The sequence below is a fragment of the Ascidiella aspersa genome, chromosome 8 (genome assembly GCF_963924565.1).
Source record: "Ascidiella aspersa chromosome 8, kaAscAspe10.2, whole genome shotgun sequence".
NCBI classification, from domain to species: domain Eukaryota; kingdom Metazoa; phylum Chordata; class Ascidiacea; order Phlebobranchia; family Ascidiidae; genus Ascidiella; species Ascidiella aspersa.
Genome location: NC_139454.1, coordinates 16,935,468 through 16,948,549, shown reverse-complemented (window position 1 = coordinate 16,948,549; position 13,082 = coordinate 16,935,468). Strand labels below are relative to the sequence as shown.

Below are 13,082 nucleotides of genomic sequence, written 5' to 3'. Positions count from 1 at the left end.
AAAAACGTATTTTCTTGTGATGCGTCGTTTGTTTGAAAAACTTACTTTGAACGAATTGTGCAAACTAAAAAAAAAAATTGTAAAATTACAAGGTGATTTTGCTCAATGTAAAACATTAATAGAATGTATTTTCGAACCTTTTACTGCTCCTTTCTCTTTTATGTTTTCACAGTTCACGTTTTTCACAATTAATGACGGAAGGACGTGGACGAGACAAAGAGACAACAACAAAACACCTGTCGTTCGTTGGCTTATCGACAGACGAATACCATCTTGTTGAACGTGTTGCTAAAAGCTACAACTCGTGTGACTCATTGCCTTGTTCATGTTCATTTCGCTCTAATCGTCCAAAGCACAAATCTTAATGGGTTGGATAGATATATGTAGAGCGCACGACTATAATTTGCCGACTAAGAGATTGTGTTTACAGTAACTTTTGTGATGTATTTGCTTATGCCACCGATTTATTGCTTGCTCGCTCCCAAGTGCAAAGTAGTTACCGGCTTGCATTATCTCTGTGCTGTCAGCACAGGGATTTGTGCACTTAAGACCGCTATCTGTACTGCTCGAAAACAAAAACTTCTCCTCAGTTATCGTCTTGCTGTTCGCAACTTTGATATTGCAAGTAGCATCTCCTATATGCTAACTTGTCCGCCTTCTTTAGTTTAACTGGTTGTTCGCTTATCAGATAATACAATTCTATTAACCTATACGTCTTGTGGTTGGCTAACGAGTTATACGCACGCAACCTTCAAGCAACCTTAAAACGAGAGTCAGAAACTTCAACTACTAAACTCGTGCCCCACAATACCATTAAATAAACCAGTTTCCTACCGCTCACCAAGTACGAATCCAGAGTGTGGCAAACTTTTTTTGAATGTGTTAGACCGGTTTGAGAGAAGCCGCAGTGCGTCCTATATGGATATTTTTAAAATGACTGTTTTGCGAACTTATAAGTTATATTTGCGTTTTGTTTTTCGTCTTTTTAATATAAACAAATCATAAAAAGTACGACCCTATTATATAGATTACTATTTTTTTTCTTTTTTTACTTCAAAGTAAATAAACCATAAAATATGTCGCGCTGCTGTAAAATATTGTTTTACAGGTTTTCACTGTGGCTTTAGGCTAACGCCCCTGGCCCTTTCCAAGATGCAATTTCAGCCAAATTGATCTAAAAAATTTTAGTAAGGTAGCCTACCCAGGGTTTCCGCGAACATTCTACGCTTATGAAATGCAGTCATCTAAATTAAAAGTTTTGTCAAATACGCAAGTTTTTTCGCGCTACGCGCACCATTTTTCCTAGTCTTATAACACTCGATTTCATTTGCGCGCAAGTTCAACGATAACAGCAGTTTCTTGAGCTTATATGTATCTGACGACGCTTTGTGGCGTCATTCTAACCATTTCGTGCCCCGACTAAACGAAAATCGTTGATCAGCTTCTGGTACGCATGTAGTCTACTTTATGTGGCCCGCAAAATATATGCAAGAAATATTGTGGCCCGCGATGCTGTCACCCTTGGACAACCCTGGGCTACACAATACAGTTGTTTAAAAAAATATAGCCATATCCCTAGTATAGCCATATTTTAGCTAATGTGATAATATAATAGCATAATGCGCTAATTATTGTTTTGGGGATTTTTCATGCCATCTAGGGATTTTTTGACATAGCTTTAGGGATTTTCTGGTTTTCATTTGTGAGAGCCCTGGGCACGGCTTGGCGCTGCCTCTCTTCGCGTATTTTAATGATTTTGTCTGGGCGAACGCTCGATATGAATAACGCAACAGAAATAAAAGAATAAAATCAAACGGCCCCACCTGCCTCCCCTGACTGCACGTCCCTGTCCAGCACCCTAACCCAATTAATGTGCGTTAATTTAATAATTATAAACGTTTCTGGTACCAACACCTAAATTTGTGACGCAACAATCCTACATACAATGGACGAGAAACCACCATCTTATGTCCATCCGAATTTGGGCTTTTTTCGTAGTGTTCCAATAATTATTAAATTAACGCAAATTTTTGGGGGGTTAGCGTTAGGGTTTAGGTGGGTCAAGTCTTATTAATTATATCTCACATTTTTGGTATCTTTTGTGAATTTTCAGCGAATATTTTCAATTTATCTATGCCGGAGGTTAAGGTGCAAATTAACGCATTGTCACGACCTCAGACTTTTCTGCATTTCGATGCCCTATTTGTCGAAGATTTTTTTGCTTAGAAATTCACTAATTTCTAACGGATCGGGTGATATTTCGGTGGCATAATCTCGAAATATATTAATGTATCGACAATTGACAACATCAGCAAATATCCTACGTAGGCAATAGAGAAAGGAGCGTTTATAATTGGCCTATACTTCCTAAAATCAGTCAGTCCTGAAAATTCATCCACCTTATTTAGAGAACAGGGTGCTTTTACAGCATATTTGAAAAATGAAACCTAACGTTGGTGGTTTGTACTTTTTTGCCTAATTTATTTTTCGCAACAGCTGTCAAGACTAATTATACAATCACAAAATGCCTATAATATATAATACAAAAATATTTTGTGGGTTCAAAACGTATGGTACATCAGGCGCGGATCTAAGAATTTTGTTTGGTTGGGGGTTATGACAATTTTTTTCAGAGATGACGTAAGAAAGTTACGTTTGAATGTTACGTCACAAAGTTACATATAGACGTAACGTCACAAAAAGTAACCTTATGAACACTACACAGTTCGTTTATTTGGTTAAAGTTTCAGATGGACAGGTGCTACTGTAATACAAAAGCTATAACGACGTTCAAAAGATCACGACACTTTGGTGCGAAATTTTGGGAAAAAGAATGAAATTTTGTGTATTAAACTTTGAATTTAGTCCCATTTTAAGGTTTCCTATTTGACATCATTTTTGTAGACGAAGCTACGGTCGTCATTGCACTAAACATCCTTTAACCAAGTTGGAGAACAATATTAATCCAAAATTTAAGAGGTGTCAGGTCATCCCAATCAATTTGCAAGTCTTTTAATTTAAATTACTTATGCAAACAAATAATCAAAGTACACATGTTGTTTTACTGGTAAAAAAACACAAAAGCAGACAAAATACAATACTTTCTGCACAACTAAGTATCAACAATTTAAAACATTAATTCAAAATATATATACTTTGCAACATAATTTGTTTTATGAACCACTTGAAGCTTGTAGCATTACAAGATTGTGAAGCTTCTCAGACAGGTCTAAGTTGTAAAGAGAATTTTTCAAAATTTCATTTTTAGAAAACTCTGTTACTTCTGAGTTGGGTTGGAGGTTTTCACAAGCTGTAAAAAACATATTATTAAGGTGACATGTTTGAAAAACAAGACTCGGAAAAGTTGACCGTACAGCAGCATTGGCCCCCTGTAGGGACCCAAGCGTTTTGTGATTTGAATATGCTATTTTGCTAACAATGGAATAACCTTTAATTGAAGAGATGTGGTTTATCAAACTTTTTGTTAATTTTCCACTTCGACCGTTAGCTAATAAGTTTGCAGATAAACGTAGCAAAAAATCATTGTTTGTCATAGCATAACTGGCAAGTTTGTCCAAAGCAGTCCGATTGTTTTCTTCAATTATTATTTCAACAACAGACCTTGAACAACTTTTTAAATTGAACTTCTGCACCATGTTGCTTGACAACAACCAAACAAAATGGTAAGCATTAACAGGCTCTTTATGTAATCCATCTGCCAAGCTTTGAAGTATTGGAAAAACATCACCACGTTTTAACTCATAAGCTTTTTTTGCTAGTTTTTGTAAATTAGTTTCCCAAAAATGTTGATTGGAAGGGTTGACAGGTTCGAACACAGAACCTATAAAGTTAACAGCAGTGTCAATATCATCTTTATGTAAGAAATTTTCAATTTTTTTATTTATGATTTTACTTTGTTTGTTAATATCAAAAGTAGGATCAAGTTGTTTTATTTTCTTCAGAAATTCTTTACGGTTATCATCAAAAAGATTCAACAAAATATGAGAAAATGCTATTCGGTATAAAAAAATTAATGAAGAGGAGGAAATGTTTTTCAAATTATTTAGGCTGGCAAAAAGTTTAGGCACATCCAGTTGCTTTTTATCACCAAGAGCTAGCTTAAAAAAGTCGAAGGACTTTTGACCAGTAAACAGACACCTTGGAGGCAAAACAGATAACTCAACACAGTATTTAATGAGTGAGAATCTTACATCTTGACTGAGTTTATGTTCAATTATAGGATTTTCTAAAAGTTTTACACAAAGTGCTGCATTATCTTGACATAAAATTGTAACAACAAAGTTGAAAACCATTTCTTTCTGTGTTGGTAAAGTTTTCTTTACTTGAGAAAACAATTTGACTAAAAATAAATCATGTTCTTTTGATAAGCTTTTAACACATGTCGTAAGTATAGATAATTCATTATCACCTAACTTTATTTGATAATCTTTTAATAAAGCATCAGCGGTTTCTGTATGTCCAGCTTTTAAAAGAGATAAATACAGAACCCAAACAGCAGTGTTTTCCTCATGTGCTATTGAAAGTTTATCAAGTATAATGTTTTGAATTTCTGGGGTCCAGTTTTGCATAAATGGAGCGGGAATCAATTTAAAAGTAAAGTCCAGGTTGTGATTTTCCAACAATTCTGTTATTTTTTCTTTTTCCCCCGTTTTAACATAGTGCCAAAACAGTTCATCTGCAAATGAACAAGGGATATCAATGTTGTGCGTTTTCAAGAGACCAATGACCATATTGAAAACATCATTGCTTTGGGTTGCTTGAACTTGTCTCAATGCACCAGCTTGCAACTTTGTGGGAGACTCTTGAAATGCACATACAAACTGTTCCCAATTATTTGACTTTAAATACATGTCAAGTTGATAAGCAGGGTCACAAGTATAACAATACCAAAACATATCCAAGTAATCATGTAACTCATCAGAAGTTTTTCTGTAGCTCTCAATAAAGTTATCAAAAGTACAAGAATATCCAAGGTTTTTCATTTCACCTAAAATGGCAAGCATTAGATTGTTTGCATCAGTAAAGTTCAGTTTACTGGTTTTAAACAACTCGCCAAGTACAGAAAAAAAATTATTTGAATGTGTTGCAGATAAAGCATTTAGGTTTTCCGCAAGATTTTTTGGTGTAATTTCACCTTTTATGCAGTAAGCCATTAGGTCATGCAAAGGCTGCATTTTTGGGTCATCTGAAATTTTTGAAATAAACTCTTCTTTCAATTTACTTTTCAATTGTATTATTGTATCAAGAGCAATGCGATGGACATCTACGGTTACAAAAACTGTTTGTAAATATGCAACTTCTTTATTAACTGTTTCAATATTATCTGTGGTTTGCAAAATATCATGGATATATTTTTGACAAAAAAATATAGATAACTGTAAACTGTGGGCTTTGGTGCTTTCAAAAATTAGTTTTAAAATCTTGCTTTGTTTTGGGTCAATTGCGTTGACAGCTTGACTTACATCAAATGATGAGGTAAAGTTACTATTCTCTTTGAAAAAATTGGCAGCTGATTCAAAATTTTGCTTGCTTATTGAAGATAGAACTTTTGAAAAAGACTGATTATCAATTTTAACTTCAACAAACCTCTTGAATTTTTCAAGTAGTTCAATACCTGAATCAAGAAAGCCACAGTCAATGAAGGCACATGAAATTCTTGCCACATCTGACCAGGAAGTAGTCATCTCTTTGTCTAATAAATGATTAAATATTTCAATAGCTCCCTTATGATCTTTATTAAACACTTTTCCCTTAGCCAAATAAGAGAAAGCTTCAGAGTTGATTGGTATATTTGAAGACTTCATGTATTCGGCTAGGTTATGGGCCATCTCAAAATCATGTTGGACACAACTCAAACCAATTAGTTTAGAGAAAGTTATCTCATTTGGTGATAAACTGGCTTTTTCCATTTCAATTAAAATCTCATCAACTGATACTGAAAAGTTAATAGGAATTATTGCATTTAGATAGGCATTGAATAGTTCCACAGTCTTGTTTTCAACATTTTCAAACAATTTTGTAATTAGCAACTGCTTATTCCAAGGCATATAGTAGAACACATCATTTGCAACTGCTGTTAATAAAATGCAAGCATTTTCAGAAGTTAAATTGTCCTTATTGATTAAATCCTCGATTTTCGCAGATATAAAATCTTTTTTAACAAACCCTTTCTTTATTTTTTGATAGTTGATGGAATAATTAAGTTGATTTGTGTTGTCGTTTTCAGAAACTTGATGATGCTTGGCGGTTTCTGGCAAAGTAGTGTTGTAAAAAACCTTTTTGAGAATAATACTGGAAAATACAAGTGATGAATTCAGAGACCCCAAATAATAAGATTTTACAAAGGCATTTTGACTTTGCATACATACTGCATAAAATGATCTTACTCTTAAAATGGATGCAGCCATTATTTATAACATTTTTGTCATTTAATCTAAAACATAAGAAAAGCTTTATCAGATATCTCCTAATCATGGTATTCACACTGTATTACTTTAATATAAGTGTTTAACTTTGTTAATTAAATGTAAAACAAAAGCTAAACCAAGTCCCCTACTAAGTTACATGTGCTGAGTGTGCATGACAACAAAAAATGTTCTATTTATCGCTTACATTAAGTCACCTAATCCCAAATGAATTAAGTTAAATATATGGGCAAATGACAAATTCACAAGTTTAAAAATTAGGAAACTCTTTTTATTGTAAAACGATATATTTTTTTAGCGTTTATGTTCAGCTGGGTCAACTATTATTAAATTTAATCTCTCAGGTTTGCATTTCTCCCATGATTTATAATAAAGGGTTAATCACAGAAAAAATGCACACAACCTTAATTCCTGATCAGTAACAGCAAAATACCCACAAAGCTAGAAATTCAGGTCAGACACTATTAACAGATGGGTCATTCCATTCCTACTGGTACAGTGGTGGCACCCTATGTCATAGATTTTTTTTAAATTTTATTTGTAGAATCTCCCTGCAATTCTATGAAAAGTGATACCAATTTTACCGAAATTGGTCAAGTACTTTTTGAGATATCAGCGACTGAAAATTGGCCCTTTTTAGGCTTTTTCATGATCACTCATGCATAAAATTTAACTGAAAATTTTGTTTGACCTATTGTGAAGGTGTTTTAAATGGTAACTTAAAAATTCCAATGCATATCAGTTCTCCGAAGTAAGCAGATTCTAAAAAGATATATTGTTGTTTGTTTTTGTATCACTACAGGCCACCAAGTGGCTAATTTCACACATGACTATTTGTGATCAGTCATGCATGACAAAACTTTGAACGGTTATAGCGAAAAATACTCTACTTCAATTTTTCTGCAACTTAGCTTAAATGAAAGGTAATTTTGTTGGCTTTCTACCCTCCAAATATGAAGTGGGATATTTAAGTAGAAATTACAAAATTTCATTGCTTTGTAATAGTTTGCGAAAAAGCTTTATGTCGCACTATTATAATGTATAATTATGAAATGTGATTGTCTGGTGCTTCCAGGAAGTCAAAAAAACTTATAGAAGTCTGCTGGTACAGCAATGCACACTAGAAGCCAATACATAGACCAATAATTTCAATCAATGTATGGCGAAAATTGCCAATAATTTTAATGATTTGCGACTGAAAACTTTATGCACAATCAGCGCACAATACTACTTATACTAACAGAGGAGGATTCTATACGATGACAAAGAGAAAGATACTATACGATGTTAAGTACAAGTATATATGTATATTGGAAGACATCTCATATTCAAGTAACAGACTACCAAGAGCTTAAATCTTTCGCAATGTTATTACAAAGCACCGCCCTTCCTTCAGTTACACAATAATAACTGCACCGTATGTTCCAAGTAACCCTTATTACTAACTAATAATACATCTAAAGATCTATCACTTATTAAGGTTGAAAATTTGATGGAAATAAACTTTGGTTTGATTATAAATCATGACTGAAACTAGCTGCAATTCACTCTGCTTCAAGTTACAAAAACTTATAAAGATGTGTGAGACCAGTCACACCACTTTTCCAAAAACAGGCTTCCATCAGACTTGGAGATTTGATATTGTCCTCTTGATGTTAACAAAACATGACATGCAATCTGGCACAAAACATGGCCAATGGAAAAAATATTGGTCTTGCCTTTGAGGCCAGTAATATGATTGAGCAGGTCTTTTTGGATGCATGCAGTAACAACTTGACATATATACCATCATCTTTAGCAATAGAGACTATGCAGCCTATGTACCAGTCATGCTCATATACAAACTTGTGCAACATAAGCAACAGGAGAAAGCATTGGCATTTAAGGTGGTGTAGTGCTTTACCAAATTTTAGATTGCGCAGCAAATTCAAGGTCACAACTTGTCCTTATGTTGTATAACTCCTTCATTCAGTGGTTCAAATAGTGGAGTATAGTACCTTTTAAAGTCGGTCCAGACTAAAACCTATCTTGCAAATGGGAAGAAACTGATTTCATGTCCTTCGGATCACTTCAAAACTAATAGTTGAAAAAGTTTGGCAACAAAAACACATATTACTGGCCTCAAAAGCAGGACCAATACTTTTTTCCATTTGATCATGTTTTGTGCCACATTGCATGTCATGTTTTGTTAACATTAAGAGGACAATACCACATCTCCAAGTCTGATGGAAGCCTGATTTTAAAAAAGTGGTGTGACTGGTCCCACACATCTTTATAAGATTTTGTAACTTGAGGGAGTATGAATTGCAGCTAGTTTCTGTCCTGATTTGAAATCTCAACCTTAATGAGTGTTAGATCTTTAGATGTATTATTAATTAGTACTTAGTAATAATGGCTGTTTAGAACATACTGTACAGTTAATATTGTGAACTCAGGGGTCGGAAACCTGAGTTATGTATGGTTCTTTTGGTAAGGCCATATGGCTCTTTTGATAAAAGAATCTTGCTTGCAGATAAATGTAAGCTATCATTTCTCAGCATGATTTGAATAAAATTGCAAGCGGCCACAACCGCTTTCCTAACTGTATATTTTCTTTTCATTACCAATAGTAGCAAATTTTTTTCCTTCTTCTAGCGAATCTCTTTATATTCGAAAGGCCCAATTCTTTTAACCGAACTCCGTAATCAAATTTGTGCAAACCTAACTAATTAAATTTAATGCACATTATGTTCTGTCCTTAAAATGAGAACAAAAATAAATGGCCTTGCACAATTTATTAGTTTTTGCCAACATATAGCTAGATGTTTGTCGCTCTCATGAAAACACAAAAGAATATTTGACTATTATGGCTCCCTTAGTTAAAAAGGTTCCTGCCCCTGGTGTAACTGAATGAGGGGCAGTGCTTTGCAATAACATTGCTAAAGATTTAAGCTCTTGGTAGTCTGTTACTTGAATATGAGATGTCTTCCAATATACATATATACTTGTACTTAACATCGTATAGTATCTTTCTCTTTGTCATCGTATAGAATCCTCCTCTGTGTTAGTATAAGTAGTATTGTGCGCTGACTGTGCATAAAGTTTTCAGTCGCAAAACATTACAATTAATAGCAATTTTGCCATACATTGATTAAAATTATTGGTCTATGTATTGGCTTCTAGTGTGCATTGCTGTTCCTTGCAGACTTCTATAAGTTTTTCGACTTCTTGGAAGCACCAGACATTCACATTTCATAATTATACATTATAATAGTGCATCATAAAGCTTTTTCGCAATCTATTACAAAACAATGAAATTTTGTAATTTCTACTCAAATATCCCACTTCATATTTGAAAGCTAGAAAGCCAACAAAATTACCTTTCATTTAAGCTAAGTTGCAGAAAAATTAAAGTAGAGTATTTTTCGCTATAAGCGATCAAAGTTTTGTCATGCATGACTGATCACAAATAGTCATGTGTGAAACTAGCCACTTGGTGGCCTGTAGTGATACAAAAACAAACAACAATATATTTTTTTAGAATCTGCTTACTTTGAAGAACTGATATGCATTGGAATTTTTTAGTTACCATTTAAAACACCTTCATAATAAGTCAAACAAAATATGCACTTAAATTTTACGCATGAGCGATCACGAAAAAGCCTAAAAAGGGCCAATTTTCAGTCGCTGATATCTCAAAAAGTACTTGACCAATTTCGGTAAAATTGGTATCACTTTTCATAGAATTGCAGGGAGATTATACATATAAAATTTAAAAAAAATCTATGACATAGGGTGCCACCACTGTACCAGTAGCAATGGAATGACCCAGATCTATCCTAAAAGATATATATATATATATATATATATATATATATATACATATATATTTCGCCAACAAAGGCATCGCCAGTAGTTAGCTTATAAATATCATTATTTTTGGGCAATAAATAAATATTAAAAATTTCTCTCGATTTAACAGAAGAATTTTTTCAAGCTTTTCAATCTGGTTTTGAGCTGTATGTTTGCACACAAGTTCGCCAGAAAATATATTTATGTAACACCATTAGAAAGCCAACATGTGCACCCCCGACCCCAGGTTGTACTTTATCATCCTTATGTTTATGCATGTATCTGTTCCTGTCAAAAAATATGACCCCTTCGCCACAATTGTTCGTTAACCAATTCACTTGTTCGTAGCCTAGTTAATCGCCTAAACATGGCAAGGTTGATACATTCCTAAGGGGAACACATCGTTAAAGTTTAAGGGAGCGCCCAAGAACAAAGACAAAGAATTTAGGCCAAAAATGTTTGTCACACGAAGTGAGCAAATCATATTTCTTATCCACTACAGGTTAAAAAAGTACCACATAGGATAGGATAATATTTTATTTGGAACGTCAAAAAACAAAAACAAAAAACGAGAATCGCCGAAATCACAATGTTTTGAAATATTTGACGTTTCCAGGAGACAGCGAAAGACCGTAAGGTTCATCGAGTCAGCTGTCTCCTGGTTTAGAAAATTTAGTCTTTATTTAAAATTAAGGTTTGCAATATACTAATTGAGGTGTGCACATAAATTATATAAAAATTATCAGGTGTGCACCTGCCACACAAGGCAGACAGGGACAGTTCTTCAAAACTTAAGTTTGGTACCCGGTCAAGCTGGGCAAATAGCAATAACTGAGTAAGCTAACAAGTTTCATCCGTTAGTGATTGTGTGTCAATTTGAAGTACTTTGGTGTCCAAGTGAACACCTCTTTCTTTAAACATTGTCTAGGAAAATTATCAACAACGAATTTGTGTTACATTTTATTTTTCTATAGAGTAGCCAACAAAAACAACTAGCTCAAAAGGCATAGAAGTTCGGCGTTTTAAAACTTTGAAATAAACGAGCTATTTGCACCACTAGGATGTAAAAAGATAAGATCTAATGTTAAATTCGATTTTTTATGTAAGGCTTAATGCAATACAGTACTACTCCATCGGAAACTAATTCCCTGTAAGTGCATCGAATTTCAAAGTTCTGGACCTTGTCCTTACTCATTCTTCCAGGCGCTGGTCTAGAACATTTTCGTCCTGGGTTTTATATTCACAATATTTGAGTTAGGGTGCGAGTTAAGCGTTGAGTGGGTCAAGTATTATTAATATATTTATTCTTAAATATTTATGACTTTCTAACAAAAGGGAAGACAAGTGTGCATGCAGCTATAGCATCTTCCATTTCAAAATGACCGCCAGGGTCATTTATTGTCAATTCAACCGGTCATGTAACCCATTGGGCGCTGGTCTAGAATCCTACCACAGTTATGAAATCAACGCGCAAAATTGAGTTAGGTTGCGGGTTAGCGTTTGGGTGTGGGTGGGTCAAGTATTATTATATTCTTTATTTAATTTAATACTTGACCCACCTTAACCCAAACCCGCACCCTAACCCAAATAATGCGCGTTGTGGTAGGATTCTAGACCAGCGCCACCCATTGTTTTATATTCTTATAATTGTTATTAAAATATGGAGAACAAGTCATTTTAATAAAATGGCGTTTTTATTTTAAATGAAAAAAGTTTACATCGGTCCCGGCATTTTTATAAGGTCACGGTCATTCAAGCGTAACTGAATAGTAAATTTTTTTGTCATTGCTGTTCAACCCGTGGGAATAAAAACTCTTTGGTGCGATGTTTGATGGACCAGACTTGTACAACTGAATAATTCTTGTTTTCTTGGTCAATGAAATTGAGCAAAATGTGTCTAATTACAATCTAATTTGTAAAACGCATGTGTGTGATAATTCTAGTTCTAATCTAATTTCGATTTTACCAAAAACTTCTACTTTGTCCAACGGTATTTTTAGTATCTCAGTCGAAAAAAAAAATTTAATTAAAACTCTTTAGTCGGAACAACTTCGTGTAATTTTTGAAAAGCATAGGCTGTGGTAAAAGCAATAACACCAGAACAGCAATACTTGCATTCACATTCTTATGAGAATAATTGCAATTTAAATTAAATTCATTGTGAATAATAAATGTAATTCTATTTCAAATTTGTTTTTATAGGAAATATAGGAATTCAGTAATTCTAGTCTAATTTGAAAAAACTGAAATGATCTAATTTTAATTCTAATCTAATTTTAAAAAGCTAAAATAAATCTAGTTGTCCAAGTCCGGATGGTACGCACATGTGCGGATGACAATCGTCGTGCGGATGAAAAATGTGCTTATTATCGTTTCTCATTATGTGTAATCATATAGATTGTAACTTATAAGCTCTTCGTGTGTAGTATAACAATCAAATAAGCTAGTGCGTCTGTAGTGACTGACTGTGACTCTGTAGTGTAGGTTCGTTTACAAAGGCAGAGATCATTCCTGCTGTGTCGTATCGATCGCCTTCTTCTTGTGTCTGCTTATATGCTTCTGAATACTACTGTCTTCGCAGAGACCGACTGTCTCTCGCTAAGACCAGACCTAACGTTCTCTGGTCTCCCTTGGTTCCCCTTTACTCGGTCTTCTGTGATGGAATAAATAAACAAGCTAACAGTACAGCACCCTGTAATCGGCTATATAGCCAACAATTATGATATGCCCTACGGCAGGGATGGCGAACCTTTTCTTCGCGGGGTCACAAACAGGACCTTCATCTTTACAAAATGCACAAGTGGG

General features: G+C 34.2%; 1 protein-coding gene across 1 annotated transcript; it reads right to left on the bottom strand.

Annotated features, from left to right (window-relative positions):
- Nucleotides 1–3,042: 3,042 nt before the first annotated feature.
- LOC146136365 (uncharacterized) lies at nt 3,043–6,447 on the bottom strand. The gene has a single exon (XM_083395379.1). The coding sequence runs from the start codon at nt 6,426–6,428 to the stop codon at nt 3,174–3,176; it is 3,255 nt and encodes a 1,084-aa protein (XP_083251505.1). The 5' UTR covers nt 6,429–6,447; the 3' UTR covers nt 3,043–3,173.
- Between the last annotated feature and the right edge of the window lie 6,635 nt (nt 6,448–13,082).

Coding starts and splice junctions, on each gene's coding strand:
- LOC146136365 (XM_083395379.1), bottom strand. CDS start 6,428: ATGGCTGCATCCATTTTAAGAGTAAGATCATTTTATGCAGTATGTATG.